At 38.1% G+C, this 21,621-nt stretch overlaps 2 protein-coding genes across 4 annotated transcripts in view; one reads left to right on the forward strand and one right to left on the reverse strand.

Annotated features, from left to right (window-relative positions):
• The first annotated feature begins 1,443 nt into the window (after window positions 1-1,443).
• On the forward strand, window positions 1,444-18,925 carry LOC130920042 (GRB2-related adapter protein-like). Of its 3 annotated transcripts, none has more exons than XM_057842864.1 (6): window positions 1,444-2,962; window positions 3,081-3,205; window positions 3,307-3,404; window positions 6,173-6,292; window positions 11,867-12,179; window positions 14,101-18,925. In XM_057842864.1, exons 2-6 carry the CDS (start codon window positions 3,128-3,130, stop codon window positions 14,278-14,280), a joined length of 789 nt encoding a protein of 262 aa, XP_057698847.1. In that variant the 5' UTR covers window positions 1,444-2,962; window positions 3,081-3,127; the 3' UTR covers window positions 14,281-18,925. The 3 variants fall into 3 exon arrangements, with proteins under 3 accessions (XP_057698847.1, XP_057698849.1, XP_057698846.1); XM_057842866.1 differs by having other exon boundaries at window positions 3,086-3,205; XM_057842863.1 differs by having other exon boundaries at window positions 1,444-3,205.
• slc5a10 (solute carrier family 5 member 10) overlaps window positions 18,846-21,621 on the reverse strand; it is a 59,325-nt gene continuing 56,549 nt past the window's right edge. Inside the window, exon 14 of the mRNA XM_057842867.1 lies at window positions 18,846-20,143. Coding sequence (XP_057698850.1) covers window positions 19,956-20,143 — 188 coding nt within the window. The 3' untranslated portion in view covers window positions 18,846-19,955. The remainder of the gene's footprint in view (window positions 20,144-21,621) is intronic.

A 21,621-nucleotide genomic window follows, 5' to 3' on the forward strand; every position in this document is an offset into this window, starting at 1 on the left:
GTAACTTAAAATAAACACGAAGAGACCCCTAAAATACCCCAAAATCAACAGGAAGTAACTGAAAATCAACAGGTAAATGACCTTAAATGGCCCAAAATTACCTCATTGCCTGGCATTGGCTGCCACCGACCGCCATAGACGAACGAACGAATGTTCATTCGCTGCCACCCTCCCAGTTCAAATGGATTGGACGTCTACTGGTGATAAACTCATTCCAATTCACAGCAGAAGCTTGTTTTTCTGTTTATTAGTTGTTTGTAGAATATCCTAGTATGATTTCCTGACCAGTGTATCGATAATCGTTGCATCGCCATATCGTCAGATAATCGTTATCGTGAGCTTTGTATCGCAAACCGTATCGTATCGTGAGATACCAAGAAGTTCCCACTCCTAGTCAACAGCAAGCACTGCAGGAGCTTGATCATGATCCTGATTATTTGAATCAGGTGTGTTAAAGAAGGGAGACATAGAAAACAAGCTGGATAGTGGCTCTCGAGGAGTGTACTTGGATACCCCTTTCCTAGTTATTGAAACTTTATGTATCTGCACCTGCATAGCAACAGCTGGAACTCACTTGTCACTGGAAGGGAAAGCCTTTTTGTTTTTTCATTTATTTTCGATGTAATGTTAAATAATACCCTTAGATATTTTGATACTTTTTAATTTTCATATTTGTTTTGCTATTAAAGTAATAGTAAGTGACATTCTAATCGGCTCTTTCCCACCATAAATAAATTAACTGCGACAGAGTTACATAATGATAAATAATTAAATGAGAAGCAGGGAATTAGTGTCCTCTATTGGACTGCATGGAGCAATATTTTTATTTATAGACACGTAAGTTATTATTCATTAATATAGTCGCACAGATTTTTTTTTTTTTGGGGGGGGGCAAATATTACATATATCACTGTCATTGTGAGGAATAAGCGGCATGGAAGATGAATGAATGAATTATTTAGTTCTATGAAATTAATTACTAAAGGGAAAGATTTAAGTACACACTGGCCATAATTTATGCTGGGACAATCTAATGACATCTAGAAGGCAAGGCAAGGCAAATTTATTTATATAGCACAATTCAACACAAGGCAATTCAAAGTGATTTACATCACATGAAGATCATAAAAATCACATTTAAATCAATACAACGTAAAAACCAAGACAATCAAAATCGGAAATAAAATTATACATAAAAATCGCATTTAGTAACAAATAGAATAAAGATGAATAAAAATAAAACAAAAACTACTACTACTAATAATAATTGAAATCAGCAATGAAGATAAGCACAAGAGGAATAGAAAGCAAGTAGATTCAAATATATAGACAGTTATAGATATGCAGTGCTAAACAAAAGCGTTTTTAGCCCTGATTTAAAAGAGCTAACAGTTTGAGCATACTTCAGACGTTCAGGTAACTTGTTCCAGAGGTGAGGAGCATAATAACTAAATGCTGCCTCATCCTGCTTGGTTCTTGTTCTTGGAACATGCAGAAGATCGGTTCCAGACGACCTTAGGGGTCTAGATGTCTCATAGGAATCTAACAAATCAAGCATGTATTTTGGTCCAAGGCCATTAAGTATTTTGTAGACGAGCAGTAGTATTTTATAGTCTATCCTTTGACTCACTGGAAGCCAGTGTGGCGATTTCAAAACTGGTGTAATGTGGTCCAGCTTCCTTGTATTTGTGAGGACTGCAGCATTCTGTACTAGCTGCAGCTTCCTGACTGATTTTTTTTATCAAGACCCGTAAATATACCGTTGCAATAGTCCAATCTGCTGAAAATGTTTTTCCATGTCTTGTTGAGTCAGAAGCCTCTTAATTCTGGTTATATTTTTTAGGTGGTAATAAGCGAATTTAGTGACGGACTTTCGATGGCTATCAAATTTTAGGTCTGAGTCAATAATTACGCCAAGGTTTCTGACTTGATTTGTAGCTGTAAGTGACATTGAGCTAAGTTGCCTGCTTATCTTTGACCTTTCCTTTTTTGGCCCAAAAATGATCACCTCTGTCTTCTCCACATTTAACTGGAGAAAATTCTGGCACATCCATTCATTGATTTGATGAATGCATTTACTCAGGGAGACTAAGGGACTATAATCATGTGGGGACACAGAAATGTACAGTTGTGTGTCATCTGCATAGGCATGATAGGAGATGTCATACTGTTCCATTATCTGAGCTAAGGGAAGCATATAGATGTTAAATAAGAGTGGTCCCAGAATTGACCCTTGAGGGACTCCACACGTGAATTTGGTTCGTTCTGACTGATGGTTTCCGATTGACACAAAGAAATCTCTATCATGTAAATAGGATGTGAACCACTGAAGTAGAACAAAAACTACCACTTTTTTTTTTAACTGATTAATTAGTCATACTGTATGTTCAATTTTTATATTGTTGTTGCTTTGTATATACTGTTTGTGGTATCGGAGAAGAGCATCAATAGAGCATCGCTACAATCTACTGTACATTAAAAGTTTTAACTACTCATTTACTGATGGGAGGGCTGTTAGTGCTCATTCACTGGCAGCCCTCCCTTTGAAAATTGATCTGACGTCTAACCCCATCAATCGCCGCCAATGAGTTAAACTGTACCGTATTTGGAGTGATATTTTAAAATGCATTTTTAATTTAGTGTTATTTTGGGTTTAGTTCTCCTAATATTACCCAGTCATTCAAACTACTGTATCAACTAATTTGAGATATCTTGGGAATTATTTCCACTTCCATATCCACAATTTGATTTAAGCTTTACCTAATTTAAGTGTAATTTCTACAGAATTGCATATAATTTTGTACTAAATTTTAATCTGACAGTGCATTCTATTTTAAGCCCCATTGCCTTCACAGTGTATGATGTGTGTAGACATGAGCTGGAGTCAGAGGAGGCAGTCGCTGTGTTCACGTGTTCTCGCTCACACAAACTCAGTCACATGGATGAACAGAGGCACACACGGGTAGAGAAACTCCTCATTAACTAATGAGCGCTAAGATACACATATGGACTGATTCTGTAGAGCAATCCACATCAGCGCGCTGGTCTCTCACTGCTGTCATCTCTCCTCATTGATGAAGTGAAGCATTCTGCTGGTGGCCCGTCTCTCTTCTCCTGACTCCAAAGCATGGAGGCTGTGGCGCTTTTCTCCTTCACTGCATCCGAAGCAGACGAACTCAGCTTCCAGAAAGGGGACATCGTCAAGGTAGATGATCGTGTGTTGAAAGGACCTGATGTTGAGTAATAAAGACAATAATAATAATAATACTTATTATTATGATAATCATGTATGTGTATTGTATGTAGGTGACAGAAATGGAGGAGGATTCATGCTGGTTTACAGCTGAGATCGAAGGCAAAAAGGGCTTTGTGCCAGAGAACTACATTTCTCTCCTGCCTCATCCGTAAGAAAAAGTCACTTGTGTTACTCTCTTGAACCATATTTAGTACCCTAAGGTCAAAATATATACCCACGTGCCTGACTATAAGGCATGTGAACAATTTTCTTTAGCCATTTTTGCATGATGAAACTTTTGTACTTTACTATACTGTACTGGGATGTAGTTGACTTATTATGTTTGATTTCCAAGTATTCCTTTGCAATATTGCATAGTTTGACAAGTCACTACAGCATGAAAATACATTATAAGACCTTATATCCAAGATTCAATCGAACAATTTTTATTACATGATTAATCATTGTTTATAATACTTGGTATAATCACAGCAACAGAGTTGCTAATCTATACTTTGAGCTTTCTCCCAGGACTAGAAACTGGCTGTTTTGGTAGCTCTCCGTGTTAACTAAGTGGACACCCTTCTGTAAATGAGTAAATTAAAAATAAAATAAAAAGGACGTGTGTGCTACTACAGGCAGAACCTGCCCAAACACAGACATCAGTAAGTCCTCGAACTGTGTGCATAACTCAATAAATGTTCACACAGTTACATGACACAGGAAGGAATAAAATAATGAAACAAAACTAATAATTTAAATGTCCTTTGAACTTTTTTATTATTTTCAATTTGGTCATTGGGACTAGAAAAAAATGGCATGTAGATAATTTAGAAATTTGTTGGGTAGGACTTAAAATGTGCTGCATTTCTGGAATCACCCTACTATTATTAATATTCCTTTAGTTCTATAGTTATTGTTAGATTGTTCTCAATTTTATCTTCATTACTTTTAGTTGAAGTATTTCTTCGATTTTACTATACAGAATTTGATTTTCCTCCCTAATTATTATTAGTATATTAATTTCTTATTGTAGATGCGCTGTAGTTTTATTTTTTATTTTTATTTTATTTTATTTTTTTTAAATTTTAACATACCGTAACCTATAATTATTACTATTTTATTTACTAGTTGTAGTCGAGGTATACAGTACGACGGTATGAAAAAGTATATGAACCTTTTGGAATTTCTCACATTTCTGCATAAAATCACAATCAAATGTGATCTGATCTTTGTCAAAATCACATAGATAAAAAAAACAGTGTCTGCTTTAATTAAAACCACCCAAGATTTATATGTTTAACATTTATAAGTTTTCATATTTTAATGAGGATAGTATGCAAACAATGACAGAAGGAAATAAGTAAGTGAACCATCTCATTTAATATTTTTTTGCCGCCCAGCCCCCCCCCCTTGGCAGCAATAACTTCAACCAAATGCTTCCTGTAGCTGCAGATCAGTCTGGCACATCGATCAGGACTAATCTGTTCTATAAAACTGCTGTAGTTCAGTCAGATTTCTGGGATGTCTGACATGAATTGCTGTCTTTAGGTCATTCCACAGCATCTCAATGGGGTTCAAGTCTGGACTTTGACTTTTGTTCTTCTGAACCCATTCTAAAGATGATTTACTTCTGTGTTTTGGATCATTGTCTTGTTGCAGCATCCATCCTCTTTTTAGCTTAAACTGTCTGACAGATGGCCTGAAGTTTTCCTGAAAAAAATCCTGTTAACGTATGAATTCATTCCCTCATTAATGATTGCAAGTTGTCCAGGCCCTGAGGTAGCAAAACAGCCCCAAATCATGATGCTCCCTCCACCATACTTCACTGAGGGGATGAGGTGTTGATGTTGGTGAGGTGTTCCATTTTTTTCCCCACACAAGATGTTGTGTGTTACACCCAAACAATTCAACTTTGGTTTCATCAGTCCACAAAATTTCTGTGGAGTGTCCAAGTGCCTTTTTGCGAACATTAAACGAGCAACAATGTTTGTTTTTTGACAGCAGTGGCTTTCTCCATGGACTCCTCCCGTAAAACCTATTCTTGGCCATAGTTTTACATATAGTTGATGTGTGCACAGAGATATTGGGCTGTGCCAATGATTTCTGTAAGTCTTTCGCAGACACTCTAGGGTTCTTTTTTTTTACATTTTTGAGTATTCTGCGCTGAACTCTTGGCGTCATCTGTGGTGGACGGCCAATCCTTGGGAGAGAAGCAACAGTGCCAAACTCTCTATTTGTAGACAACTTCTCTGACTGTCGACTGATGAACATCCAGACTTTTAGAGATGGTTTTGTATCCTTTCCAAGCTTTACACAAATCAACAATCCTTGATCGCTGGTCTTCAGACAGCTCTTTTAACTGAGCCATGATACACATCAAGACAATTTCAGCCGGGTGTGTGTTATAAAGGGGGCAGGGCAGCTTTAAACCATTCATCAGTGATTGGGCACATGCCTGACTTAAATTGTTTGGTAAAAATTGGTTTCAATTGCTCTTTAAGTCTTCTCAGGTAGAGGGTTTACTTACTTACAGTATTTTTCCCCCTTCTGTCGTTGTTTGCATGCTATCCTCAATAACAATATGAAAACCTATAAATCTTGAGTTGTTTTAGTTAAAGCAGACACTGTTTTTACATCTGTGTGATTTTGACAAAGATCGGATCACATTTGATGGTGATTTCATGCAGAAATGTGAGAAATTCCAAAAGGTTCAGATACTTTTTCATACCACTGTATATTAGAACCAGCACCCAGTATGATCCAGGACAAGCCACAGCTACACAAAACAGAGTGTTTGACCTTTTTAATCGATTATTTGGATTTGTATTGAGTATTGGATTATCATTTGATATTACAATAGTATAACTTATTGGGTCTGTACATCAGTGTATCATTCTTAGTTTTTCCTTGCTTTGACGTCGCTGTAATGTGCAGGTGGTTCGCGGGCCGAGTGTCGAGACTGGAGGCGGAGCGGCGTCTGCACTGGCGGGACAGCGGAGTGTTTGTAGTGAGGGAGAGTGAGTCAGCTCCTGGAGAGTTCTCCTTATCTGTTAGGTAAGTACAAAGCACAACTTGACTGCGTTTGGTGTACGTTTACTGTTATTACTATGTTTCTACCTGTGGTGGATACTTAGAAGCGTTGACCTACTTTATTCCTTTTGTTGTGACATTTGTTTCGTGGAATTGCATATATTTACTCCCAACTGTCTATTGTTTTCACTTCATAGCATTTCTCTTGTCTGAACTATACTTGCAACTATCTGGCCCAATGTCCAAAAGTAATTGCGCCCTTGAAATTAGTTGTGCCAACCTTGGGAACAATAACTGGAATCAAGCGTTTGCAATAATTGGTGAAGTCTTTCACATCACTTTGGAAGAATTTTAGCCTACTCTTCTTTGCATAATTGTTTCAACTCTGCCATATCGGAGAGCTTTCTAGCATGAACTGCCTGTTACGGTCACACCACAGCACCTTAATTGAATGACTTATACTTGACCACTTCAAAACCTTCATTTTATGCTGTTCTGAGTTGGATATGCTGGTGTGTTTTGTACCATTGTCCTGCTGCATGATACAAGGGGGTGTGAGTTTCAAGGCACAAACTGATGGCTGGAAGTTTTCTTAAAGGATTTTCAGGTAGACAGCAGAATTCATTGTTCCATCAATAACCGGAAGTTTTACTCATGATGAAGCAAATCAGGCCCAGATTATTCTTTACTGTTGGTGTAATGTTTTTTTTACTGTGTCGGTTTTACACCAGATGTAACGGGATGCACAGTGTCTTTTTTATGGTACCGTCATAAACCCTGGCCCAAACTGAGGCCAGCAAGGCCTGCTGTTCTTTGGATGTTGTTTTAGTTTCTTTGGTGACCTAACGTGAAATAATTTTAGTTGGTCGGCCACTCCTGGGAAGGTTTTCGACATTTCCCAGTTTTTGCCATATGCAGTTAATGGCTCCCAAAGTCTTGGCTTTGTGGCTTTTTCCATGCTGATAGATTACAATTACTCCCCCCCCCCAATTTCTTCTTGAATGTATTTGCATTGTGGCATAAAGGGTTTGTTCTTGAGATCTTGTTGCTTACTTTTCTTATCTGACATGTTCTATTTATGTGATTTCTTTATTCAACAAATGTCGTGGCATCAGGTATGGCCAGTGAAATTGAACTCAGCTTCGCCAAAGCTGTAGCTCCTAACAGGTACAGATACATGGGGGCAATAACCTTTTCCTATGATACAGTGCCTTGCAAAGGTATTCGGCCCCCTTGAACCTTGCAACCTTTCGCCACATTTCAGGCTTCAAACATAAAGATATAAAATTTTAATTTTTTGTCAAGAATCAACAACAAGTGGGACACAATCGTGAAGTGGAACAAAATTTATTGGATAATTTAAACTTTTTTAACAAATAAAAAACTGAAAAGTGGGGCATGCAATATTATTCGGCCCCCTTGCGTTAATACTTTGTAGCGCCACCTTTTGCTCCAATTACAGCTGCAAGTCGCTTGGGGTATGTTTCTATCAGTTTTGCACATCGAGAGACTGACATTCTTGCCCATTCTTCCTTGCAAAACAGCTCGAGCTCAGTGAGGTTGGATGGAGAGTGTTTGTGAACAGCAGTCTTCAGCTCTTTCCACAGATTCTCGATTGGATTCAGGTCTGGACTTTGACTTGGCCATTCTAACACCTGGATACGTTTATTTTTGAACCATTCCATTGTAGATTTGGCTTTATGTTTTGGATCATTGTCCTGTTGGAAGATAAATATCCGTCCCAGTCTCAGGTCTTGTGCAGATACCAACAGGTTTTCTTCCAGAATGTTCCTGTATTTGGCTGCATCCATCTTCCCGTCAATTTCAACCATCTTCCCTGTCCCTGCCGAAGAAAAGCAGGCCCAAACCATGATGCTGCCACCACCATGTTTGACAGAGGGGATGGTGTGTTAAGGGTGATGAGCTGTGTTGCTTTTACGTCAAACATATCGTTTTGCATTTTGGCCAAAAAGTTCAATTTTGGTTTGATCTGACCAGAGCACCTTCTTCCACATGTTTGGTGTGTCTCCCAGGTGGCTTGTGGCAAACTTTAAACGAGACTTTTTATGGATATCTTTGAGAAATGGCATTCTTCTTGCCACTCTTCCATAAAGGCCAGATTTGTGCAGTGTACGACTGATTGGTGTCCTATGGACAGACTCTCCCACCTCAGCTGTTGATCTCTGCAGTTCATCCAGAGTGATCATGGGCCTCTTGGCTGCATCTCTGATCAGTTTTCTCCTTGTTTGAGAAGAAAGTTTGGAAGGACGGCCGGGTCTTGGTAGATTTGCAGTGGTCTGATGCTCCTTCCATTTCAATATGATGGCTTGCACAGTGCTCCTTGAGATGTTTAAAGCTTGGGAAATCTTTTTGTATCCAAATTCGGCTTTAAACTTCTCCACAACAGTATCTCGGACCTGCCTGGTGTGTTCCTTGGTTTTCATAATGCTCTCTGCACTTTAAACAGAACCCTGAGACTATCACAGAGCAGGTGCATTTATACGGAGACTTGATTACACACAGGTGGATTCTATTTATCATCATCGGTCATTTAGGACAATATTGGATCATTCAGAGATCCTCACTGAACTTCTGGAGTGAGTTTGCTGCACTGAAAGTAAAGGGGCCGAATAATATTGCACGCCCCACTTTTCAGTTTTTTATTTGTTAAAAAAGTTTAAATTATCCAATAAATGTTGTTCCACTTCACGATTGTGCCCCACTTGTTGTTGATTCTTGACAAAAAAATTAAATTTCATATCTTTATGTTTGAAGCCTGAAATGTGGCGAAAGGTTGCAAGATTCAAGGGGGCCGAATACTTTTGCAAGGCACTGTAAGTTTGTAGCCCCCCAACCCAGCATTCGGTAAATAAAATTATCATTAAGGAACTGCATTTTATATTTCCTTGGCTTGTGTCTGTGTGATAAGATTGGTTTGATTTCCTGCAACCTTTGTGTGTGATGAATATGGGAAAAAAATAAGTCAAGAAGAGGGCAAATACTTTTTCATGGCACTCTTTGTGTTGTCATGACATTTTAATCTGCCCCTTCACAATCAGGAGTGCCGGCCGATATCATTTTACACCATCTGGTGAACCTCCACCCATTTACAGTTGGAAATTCACAAACCTGCCCAGTTTCTTGTGGGGGTTGGTGCACTTATCATGCCTAATATGCGTAAAATCGCTACAGCATCTGTTGGCATCTTGATGCCAAACACACAATTTGAAGTGATATGAGGAGCTTCTTTTAACTAAAAACACTCTCGTACACCAGACACCAAATGCAAGTGGTGTAACAATTCATCAGTCTGATCAATATAGCATTTGCTTAAGAACAATTGAATTAAAACAATATCATCATTTAGATATGCTCTTTTGTTAATAAGATTGGTTTTCATTCAAATGTATGAATGTTTCAGCAACAAAACTGTCAAAAACATGTACTTATACATATATTATATTGAGTTAAATGTAACAGATTATGTTAAACGGGTATATGATATCATTTTAAAACGATCAAACGCTCTTGAATGAATCAAATCTTGACAGACTTTGTAATAGCCAATATTGTACCTTTGCCCAAAGAATTCATATAGTATTGTACTGTTGTGAAATTGCTGATTCACACCCTCACCAAATGCATGGTTCCCCACTGTTACCACTTTTTGTGCGTGTTGTGTTAAAGTGGCTATGCATTCCTCAGCAGCTACACTAAAATTATAGCTTTACCAGGCACTAAAACAGGCACTTACAACTGTTTTTTCCCCCCTTCCAGTTTGTTTTCCATGCCACTGAGCACATTAGGAACTTGCAGCATCCACGTGTCTGTGAGCGTGCATATGTCTGGGGAAGCGCATATCTAAATATGTTCAGCTAGAACCCATTTTGACTAAAAATATCACACCCCAATGGACAGCCATTGCATGCCTAGCTGTAATTTGGGTCAGCAAAAGTGCTGAAGGGACAGTGTAATCATGAAATGTAGTCAATAATCGGGGTCGTTACATAAGAGAGTTAGATTAATTACAACGAAGGTAAGTTATGCAATTGATGCATTTGACAGAGGCGCACATGTAGCAGTACATGATTGCAGGTATGAATGTTGCAAGGCATAACATCAGCCGGCCCGATGAGAGGTCACGTGAGTGCTTTATTTCTATTCAGGCTGTCATTCCATAATACGTCGCAATACTCAAAACGGTCAATAGAGTGCGATAAAGCTCTGGCTCAAATAGATGTTGTTGAAGGCCTTTTGAATATTCTCAATACTCCGGGTCAGGTAGCTCCATAAAGAGTATTTAATATTATTTGTTTCTAGAAATGAACCCTAAAATATAAATTGTATATAAAATATAATGAATGATTATTGTATAGGACATTTAAAACGTGATCTAGCATCACGGCAGTGTGGTTGCGTGGTTGACATGTCTGCTTCATAAATTCACACACCATAATTTTCGCACTATAAGGCACACCTGACTATAAGCCGCCACCCACCAGATTTGACATGAAAACGGCATTTGTTCATAGACAAGCAGATAAGCCGCATCGGACTATAAGCCGCAGCTGTCCATACTGTATTATGAGATATTTACACCAATCGGTAACACTTTATTTGACAGTGGCATCATAGACTGTCATAAGACCAAATGAACCACCATGAAGCTTTGAACCTGCAAAGCTACGTTGCTTCAAGAAGGTTCATTTGGCCATCACTGTTCTCTTGGGGGAGACGCTCAACCTCTGCTGCTGCCTGCTGTTGTCCAACATGCTTCCAAGCATGCATTGCAGCGCTACATAAGTAAATAACATTCAAAATTCATTTTTGTGCTAATTATTTCTTCAGTTACTGTTCTAGTTGTTTCATTATTGCTAGTTATGGAAATTGGTAACACTTTATTTGACAGTAGCGCCATAAGACTGTCATAAGATGATCATAATTATGACATGACTCTACCATTATGACAGACATCATTTTGTGCCATCCAGCAAATTATCTCACTTTTGAATGGATGTAAAAGATCCAAGTTTAACGTAAGTGGAGTTAGTGACATAATTTGCCGGATGACACATAATGGCATCTGTCATAAGCATACATTATTAATACCCATGATAATGTCATGTCATAATTATGACGGTCTTATGGCAGTTCTATGACACCGCTGTCAAATAAAATGTTACCTATTAACCCAAATAAATCAACAAATAAGCCGCACCGGACTATAAGACACAGGATTTAATATGAGTGAAAAAAGTAGCGGCTTATAGTCCAAAAATTACAGTAATTTCTAAGTTTATATCTAATGTCGAGGGTGAAAAAGGGGTGGAGGGGTGTGGCTACTTTTGCAGGCAATATAAAAATGACGACTGTGATGGCCAAATTTGGACCCCGGTCCTTGAGTTTGACGCCTGTTTTCGTGTCACTAATGCATACGAACTTCTAGACTACTAGCAATAACAAGCTTCACGGGATTTGACAAAGATTGACTTATAAGAGCATCAGTGTCTACAAGTTTCACAAGATGTTCAAAGAAGGTACCAGAGGAAAATAGGGCCTCTTTCCTCCTTTTATTTCACACACATTTCTCTCTGGCAGCTACGGGGACAGGGTGGAACATTTCCGAGTGCTGGAGGGGGGAGGTCAGTACTGCATCTGGGATGAGTCCTTTATTTCCCTTAACCGGCTGGTGGACTTCTACAAGACGCACAGCATAGCTGTGGAGAAGGTGGTCTACCTCCAAGATCCGCCTTCGGATGTGTCATCCCGCCAGGGTACTCACAGTGGCCGTAACCCTTACCCCAACCCGTACAAGAGCTCCTCTCTGGAGTCCCTCCCTTCTGCACGCCTCCACGGGCCACATCCCCTGAGAGAGGCATCCTCCATGCAGCTGCTGGAACACATTTTGGGGGTACGACCATTCACTTAACGTTGGGAGCAAGGGTGTAGGTTTGGTCTCAACATTGGTAGGGGGAAAATAACATGCCAACCTACATGTACTCTTTCTGGTGGGAACGGGCCATTATTAAGACCAAACCGATTGGGTGAATGGGAGTCAGGGCTACATTTCTCAAGAATATGAACCTAACTAATTGATAGGCTAAATGATCAATGCAAAATAAATCTGTATTGACTTACACTAACTTTCATGTGTATTGGTACCGGTGATATACCGTTCAATTCAAACCTTCGTTTGAAAAAAAACTACCAAAGAAACATTGTGAAAACTTCCAGAATAAATGTCTGGATTTTATTAGCAAATTTAAATTGCTATATTTGAACATAACTTACATTATATTAACATACACAATAAATACAAACTTGTTAATAATCTCTTAACTATCCGGGAATGCAAAAAAATAAATAAAATAAAAAATTAAGACTAATCAACATTGTAAATAAATGAAATATAACTGAAAAAACTTTTTCGTCGGGGAATAACAAAAATAAATTAAAATGGAGTCTTCATTTTGGTAAAACGCTACTGCTTTTGTCTCTAAGCGGCTTCTTACTCGAGTTTTGCAGGTTAACAGGTTTACACAGTCTAATGTTATGATAACTCTGATGCAGGTTGGACTTTCAGTAGCAAAATTAGTGGTGTGTTCCTCACCTACACAACATTGATGTCTTTTTACATTACTTACAGTGGCTGCTCCTGCTGTTGCCGACTGGAAAAAAAAAAAAAAAACCTTCTAATATCACTCCTCTTCGAAGGGGGCGGAGGAGGTGACATGCCATGATTCTGTAAGGGCTGTGCGCGTGAGTGTGTGGGGTGGGGGGGGGGGATCCAAGTCATCAGCCAGTCAAACGTGTGTTTGAGGGAAAAAAACAATGGACCGGCACATTCAGCAAGTGAAAAGGGAGAAATGTAAGTTGGAACATAATGAAAATAGTTCAATTAATTCCATTCAATCAATTCTATTCTTACAACATACAGTCTATGAAGACAATCTAAATTACCTATTTAACTGAACTCATTATATAATGGAAATAAGGTTGCTTAAAAGTTAGTGGGGATAATGTGAGCATCCTGAAAAATTGCTAGTGTTATTTCTCTACCGTCCCCTTGCAAACCTACGCCCTTAGTTGGGAGGGAGGTCTTTTTCCATCAGAATTTTGATTACTCTCAGGAGCATGCTTATTGAAAATGTGATGCAACAAATATATTTCATATAATATGGATATTTGTATAATGAAATTTAAGAATTTCAGTATTCTATTTTTTAAAAATGTGTTTTATGTTATTTTTTTTAATAAAAAAAAAGGAAAAACCAATATTAAATAGTTCTATATTTATTTATTTATTATGCATTTTTGTGTTTTATTTAAAATTCATAAACAAAAAGGGGTCTTTTTCATTTTTAGATTTAATTAAAACAGTAACAAACGGTAAATATTCTTTCTTTAATCATTTAATTAGTTTTTAAAAAATGTATTTTGTTAAAAAACAAAAAGCAGTAAATATTCTCCAATTTTTGGATTACGGAAAAAGGGATACATTTTATTTTAGCGAAAAACATGAAGTTGATGCATGCGATTTACTTTCATGCAAAATGATGCGGCAGCTGATCAGGCCTCCCAGCTGCCAGTTTGACACCCCTGTCGTAATGTAAAGTAAATACTGTATAATTCATTGTTTCATTTCTAGAGAAGTAAATATGATACTTTTAATTATTTACATTTTAATTAATATAAAGAAAAAGATGTAATAATTTTGGAGTTTTTTTTTTTTTTCTTTTTTAGATTTAATGTGAACATGGTGACCCACATCCCAGAGGTTGCGCAACCTCTATACCTTTTTACATCTCCTTCCACTTGTGTCTTTTGTGCAGAAACCACGCCTGGCTCATGCCCTATGTGACTATGCCCCGCCGCACACCGCCCACCTGCACTTCCTGCGCGGTGACCTCATCGACCTGCTGGACTGCTCCAGCTCACGTTGCTGGAGGGGGCGCTGCCGCGGGCGAGTTGGAGTCTTTCCTCCACAGTGCGTGCAACCGTTGTACCACTGATAAAAAAAATATCACATCAAACACAGAGCAAATACAGAGCTGTATCACTGCCACTGAAACATGGCCTGCCAAGTAATCAAACAATTCAGTTGAACCTCTAATTCAGGAGCGTCAAACTAATTTTTGCCACAGGCTACATCGTAGGTACACAAGGCCATTATAATAACGAACCCATAAAAACTGATCATCATCTCACGTACACAAATTCTGTGGTACCTGGTTTTAACCCTTCCAGGCACAGCGGTCACAACAGTGGCCAGCGATTCAAAAGTTGACACTTAAGACATTTAACCATTTATAGCGCAAGTGAATATTTTTTTGTACTTTTTTTAAGACACTTAACACCTTTAACCCTTTATAATAATAATACATTTTATTTATAGAGCGCTTTTCAAGACACGCAAGTATGCTTTACAAGAAAGATGGTAACACAATAGTCCAAAAGGAATAATAAAACAATCATAAAAGTAGATTAAAAGCATAAGATAAGCAGGATAAGAGTACTGTCATTTTTGGACTATAAGCCGTTACTTTTTTCTTTCACTTTGAATCCTGCGGCTTATCGTCCAGTGTGGCTTATTTGTTGATTTATTTGGGTTAATAGGTAACACTTTATTTGACAGCGGTGTCAAAAGACTGGATCTTTTACATCCATTCAAAAGTGAGATACTTTGACGGATAACACTAAATAATATCTGTTATAAGCATTCATTAATGCTCACAATAGTGTCATATCCTAATTATGATAGTCTTATGACAGTTTTATGGCACCACTGTCAAATAAAGTGTTACCAAACACCATAACTAGCAATTAATGAAATAACTGGAACAGTAACTGAAGAGATAATTACCACTGAACATGAGTTTTGATTGTTATTTACATCTGTAGAGCTGCAATGCATGCTAAGAGGCATGTTGAACTACAACTGCAGCAGAGATTGACTGTCTCCCCCAAGAGAGCAGTGACAGCCAAATGAAGCATCTTGAAGCAATGAAGCTTTGAACCAATTGGCTGCAAAGCGTCATTGCTTCAAGATGCTTAATTTCATGGTGGTTCATTTGGTCTTATGACAGTTGTATGATGCCGCTGTCAAATAAAGGGTTATCGGTGAATATATTTTGGTGTAAATATCCGATATTTCAGTGAGGACAGCTGCGTCTAGTACAGTGCAGCTTATCTATGAACAAATGCCGTTTTTCTGCCAAATTTGGTGGGTGCGGCTTATAGTCAGGTGCGCCTTATCGTGCTAAAATTACGGTAAATTAAAAGTTTAAGAGGTCAGGATAAAACCAAGATAAGGATCATGGTGGGTAAGAAAGTGTAAACAGGTGTGTTTTGAGTCTTGATTTGAAAAGTGAGAAAGTAGATACTGTATATTGCGAAGATCGGGGAGAAGGGAGTTCCAGAGCTTGGGGGCACAGTGACTAAAAGCTCTGGAACCGAAGGTGGCGAGACGGATACAGGCGACCAAAAGGTGGAGGATAGAGGAGGAGCGAAGTGAACGGGGGGGACAGTTAATTCAGAGAAGATTGCAAAGGTAGGAAGGAGCCAGGCCATGGAGTGCTTTAAAGATCATTACAAGGATCTTGTAATTGATTCTTAGTTTTACTTGGAGCCAGTGAAGTTGACGGAGGATGAGGGTGATGTGGTGGGGGTCCGAGTGATGAGGCTTGCTGCTGAGTTTTGGAGGAGCTGCAGTTTCTGGAGGGACTTATTTGGGAGACCGAAGAGCAGTGAGTTACAGCAATTGAGCCGGGAAGTGACTAGACTACAGACAAGAGTGGAAGCGGTATGGTAGGTGAGAGAATGGAGGAGGCGAGAAATATTGCGAAGATGGAAGTAGGCCTATCTTGTGATGTCGTTGATATGGGAGCGGAAGGAGAGCGTGCTGTCAAGGTAATACACCTTTTATATAGCAACTGCCTTTTGATTCTCATTTTAAAAAAAACAACACTTTGCTATTATTTACAGTATGTAATATATACAATTCCTAATCAGTACTGTATTTTTACATTATTTTTTATAACTTTATCTAAATGTGAAATGAATACAGAGTTAATAAAGACTAAATACAAATAAAATGAATAAAACAGAACACATTGGTTACGGCCCCAAGTAAAGCGCTAAAGTTGTTGTTTTTTTCTTGGATTTAACTCATTGCATGCTATTGATGGCGATAGATGTCCAATTAATTTAAACCGGGAATACTGGTTGTAAATGCTCATATTTCAGTGCTACTGTCGGCGTGCGTTCATTGGCCTACAGCTGTCAATGGCAGCCAATGAGTTAAAAAAAAAAAAAAATCTTAATTTGTGCAAGAAAGGGTCAAAATCAGAAACCATTAAAATCTTTTTGCAAGAATTTATTTCAAACAAACTCCCCATTTATCTTAATTTATTTAAATGTATCCATCCACAATGTTGATATTTTGGCAATGAACAGATACTTAATGCATAGGATTTGCTCTCGTGGTTTTGCAAGCCACAACAAATAATATGGCGGGCCTGGTTTGAATTTGACACATGTGCTCCAAGGGCTCATATAGTGTTGTCCAGTTTGGAATTTGACCAAAATTACCTTTTTTTTGCCTTTTCCTTTAGTCCTCCCACACCCGATATTATTTGTTGAAAAAAGAACAGCATTAAATGAGTAGACTATAAAGGGAAGATTATATCAGGCAGATTCACATCCTGAGTAGGAAGTCCAGAATCTTTCGCCAGGCTTGACCACGTGTATTTAATAAGTTTTACGTTGTATTTAATTAACAGGACTACAGTGTGTGAGGCATATCTGCAACATAAGTCTCCCTTAACTTCACTATACACACATTCACAACATTTAGGTTAAGATTGACATTAATTGTCAGTATTATAAACTGCATTTGAAGCATCCAGTAAGGCACAGAGTATGCATGTTTATTAAGAATGTGGTGGTGGTCAAGCTACAATAGATGAAGAGCCTTATTCTAAATGTGTTGAACAATTTAATATTACCAGAGGGCTGCTTATTTTAAACCTCGTATGGCAATTAAGATTGGATTAAGTTTTTGCAATGCAAACAGATTGCATTTTAAATTTTGAGGTTACACTTTAAAGTAAAACTTGGAAAATATCTTATTAAATATTTTGCTTTATGATAGTTTCTTTTAAAATCCAATCAGGAATTAGCATCTAAATTTTTATACACTTGATGTCAGCTAGTTTGTCTCACAAACGTATGTTTTTTCCCACTTTACTCTGTACGACTTATACTCAACAGAAGCTTTACTGTTTTCATGCTATTGCAATTGTCAGGCACAAATGCTCAATATTTGCACATGCTTTAACTTTCTAAATGCTCTACTATGATGACCAAAACAGTGCTGCAGCTTTTGATTATTTAAGTAATCGATTAATCTATCAATTAGCTTGAATCATCGAGTAATCTGATTGGAAATATTTAACGCGTAAATTTAAGGAAATGTTATACAAAGTTTTGCTAAAATAGCACTTTCAAAATGCAAAATAAAATTCCCAAGTGTTTTTTCAAAGCATGCAGAATTGCACTTTCATTTCATAAGAGCAATAAATTAAAAATGCAAAAATAAAAACACCTGAGCTTAGCCTCAAATGGTAAAAATAAATTAATAATAAATGGGGATCGTAATATAACAAAGGAACAATTGGTTAACTTGCATAGCAAGAGTCGGCCAGTTTAAATGCTATAAAATGCAAACTTTTTTTTTTTAACAATGCTCTCAACAATTGTTCAAACAGATATTCCCACAATAAACTGCTAAATATACCTTAAAATTAAATTATGAATGCATACACAGTCATATTCCCTCAAACATAAACTCACAACCTTATGTTGGTCTTAACAGGAAATATGTTAACGTGTTAGATGAGTTGTGTCATATTCACTGTTGCCACTAGAGGGCGGTGTACCCACCTAAATCAATAAAACTAAATGCAAACACTTTCCAAACATACCATTACAAAACCACTCAAATTAAACGAATCCTTAAACCAGCAAAATTTGATTCGAAGCTTTTTTCCAATCGAATTACTCGAGTTTATCGATTAATCGTTGCAGCACTTGACCAAAAGACAGCAATACACGCTATATTAATAGTTTAATTGGTTTATATTTGTGTGAATATTGTGAATGTTGCAAACCGTGTTCTTCATCTTGTAACCCTTTTTAAGCTTGTATTATAAATACTAATAAAAAAATATTTTACGGTTGCTGTGGTTATTTTTTATATCTCTGTCTGTCTGTTGTGAATGTTTGATAAGCCAAATGAAATCAAGTGTGGGGGGAAACAGGCATATGCAATATGAGGAGTCCTTTACCTCTTTATATATTGAAAATGAGGCCCACATATTTTCTAAGGCTATTGTCTTCATTAGGGTCACAGGGTATGAATTCCTGCAGCCTTTGGGCAAGAGGGACAGTACAGCCTGGACTGGTCCCCAACTAATCACAAACACAGACGTTCACGGACACATGTGATTACTGATCATCTATTGTGCTGCCTGGAAAAAGAAAAAAAAAAAAAGAGACCAAGACCAAATTTGCTCAACATTTAATAATTTTTCAAATTCTTTACTCCTTATTCAGTGATCAAATGCATGTCATTATACAGGTGTCCATAAAGTCTACTATTTAAAAAAATATTAAAAATGCAATTGATTAGCTATTTTATTCAGATTTGTTCTATTGTATTCAGTGTTTATTAAAGTTTTTTATTACACTGCATTTATGTGTTTTTCTTCATCGAGACATAAATTTCTGCAAATGTTTACTTTGACCTTTTAACTGAATATGTGGCACCACAACTGAATGACCTTCAACCAACCATCATTTTTCAGCAAGATGGTGCACCACCACATTGGGCGCTGCATGTTTGTGGGTTCCTCAATCAAGCATTTCCTGACCGATGGATTGGAAGGGATGGGCCAATTCCTTGGCCGCCACGTTCACCAGATATCACTCCCCTGGACTTCTTTCTATGGGGCAGTGTTAAAGATATCGTGTATCAAACAAAGATAAGGGACATTACTGACCTTAAGTGAAGGATTACTGATGCATTTGCCACAACTGATGAGGCTATGCTACAGCTAAAATGGCAAGAAATCGAGTACCGTTTTGATGTGCTTCGTGCAACTCATGGTGCCCGTGTAGAAGTGTATTAAAAGAGGTAAAAACTTCAATAAACGCTGAATACAATAGAATAAATCTGAATAAAATATCTAATCGATTGCATTTTTAATACATTTTTGAAATGGTAAAGAGACTTTATGGACACCCTGTATTTTGTGTGATAAAATACTCATCAAAACAATTTTGTGAAAGCCATATATGCTAATTATCAATGAAATGACTAAAACATTGAAGAAATTCTGAAAATTACACAATCAAATTTTACATTTTTTTTCTATCTCTATCTATCTATCTACTGTATATATACAGTATATAATTCACATTTTCTTAAATGTTTGAAACTAGGCACCAGAAACCCGGCTAATTTCCCCTCCTTGTTAGAAACAAAAACCTTGAAGAAAAACAAAGCAGAAGTGTCCCCTCCTCTTTCTGGCAGGGGAGAGCAACAAGATTTTGTGGTTCCTGTTGTAGATATTGGCTGGTGCTGAACGGAATCAGGGTGAGGCAGGATGTGTCCACGAGTTAAAGCTCAGGCAAAGTATGCATAGAGAAAAATGTTAATGCTGACAAGCAGGAGGGCGTTTGCGCAGCAGAATCTTGACCAGAAAGCACTCTCGCGTACGCTTGGAACTCTGGGAGTCTCCTGAAAGCGCTGGACTGCTGCCATGCACAATCGCAGGCCATGACCACAAGTCATCTGATGCGCTGGCTCAGCGTCTGCACACTCGCATGCACACACATACACACACATACACAACAGGAAGTTGCTCAATAACTGTGTCATCATTCATGTGCATGGACGACTGTGATGGATGCTTTCCTTTCACAGTTTGGTGGAATTGTTTAATTTGTAAAATCAGGGATAACTTTGGTGAGGGTATGTGTTGGCTAAAGAGGGAACCCCAGTCAATTGGTGCACATGCAGTGGACTAGATACCTACATTTCCACAACTAGATACAGTGGTACCTCTACATACGAAGTTAATTCGTTCCAGCACCTTATTTGTAAGTCGAAATGGTCGTATGTCGATCAGGATTTTCCCATGAGAATACCGTAATTTCCCGAATGTAACGCGCACTTTTTTTCCCCAAAATCAACTTGTAAAATCATGGTGCGCATTATACACGGGGACAGCGATAGGAGACAGACATATATATACAGTGCCTTGCAAAAGTATTCGGCCCCCTTGAATCTTGCAACCTTTCACCACATTTCAGGCTTCAAACATAAAGATATGGAATTTAATTTTTTTGTCAAGAATCAACAACAAGTGGGACACAATCGTGAAGTGGAACAACATTTATTGGATAATTTAAAAATTTTTAACAAATAAAAAACTGAAAAGTGGGGCGTGCAATATTATTCGGCCCCTTTACTTTCAGTGCAGCAAACTCACTCCAGAAGTTCAGTGAGGATCTCTGAATGATCCAATGTTGTCCTAAATGACCGATGATGATAAATAGAATCCAAATGTGTGTAATCAAGTCTCCGTATAAATGCACCTGCTCTGTGATAGTCTCAGGATTCTGTTTAAAGTGCAGAGAGCATTATGAAAACCAAGGAACACACCAGGCAGGTCCGAGACACTGTTGTGGAGAAGTTTAAAGCCGGATTTGGATACAAAAAGATTTCCCAAGCTTTAAACATCTCAAGGAGCACTGTGCAAGCCATCATATTGAAATGGAAGGAGCATCAGACCACAGCAAATCTACGAAGACCCGGCCGTCCTTCCAAACTTTCCTCTCAAACAAGGAGAAAACTGATCAGAGATGCAGCCAAGAGGCCCATGATCACTCTGGATGAACTGCAGAGATCTACAGCTGAGGTGGGAGAGTCTGTCCATAGGACAACAATCAGTCGTACACTGCACAAATCTGGCCTTTATGGAAGAGTGGCAAGAAGAAAGCCATTTCTCAAAGATATCCATAAAAAGTCTCGTTTAAAGTTTGCCACAAGCCACCTGGGAGACACACCAAACATGTGGAAGAAGGTGCTCTGGTCAGATGAAACCAAAATTGAACTTTTTGGCCACAATGCAAAACAATATGTTTGGCGTAAAAGCAACACAGCTCATCACCCTGAACACACTATCCCCACTGTCAAACATGGTGGTGGCAGCATCATGGTTTGGGCCTGCTTTTCTTCAGCAGGGACAGGGAAGATGGTTAAAATTGACGGGAAGATGGATGCAGCC

The sequence above is a fragment of the Corythoichthys intestinalis genome, chromosome 8 (genome assembly GCF_030265065.1).
Source record: "Corythoichthys intestinalis isolate RoL2023-P3 chromosome 8, ASM3026506v1, whole genome shotgun sequence".
Lineage (NCBI taxonomy): Eukaryota > Metazoa > Chordata > Actinopteri > Syngnathiformes > Syngnathidae > Corythoichthys > Corythoichthys intestinalis.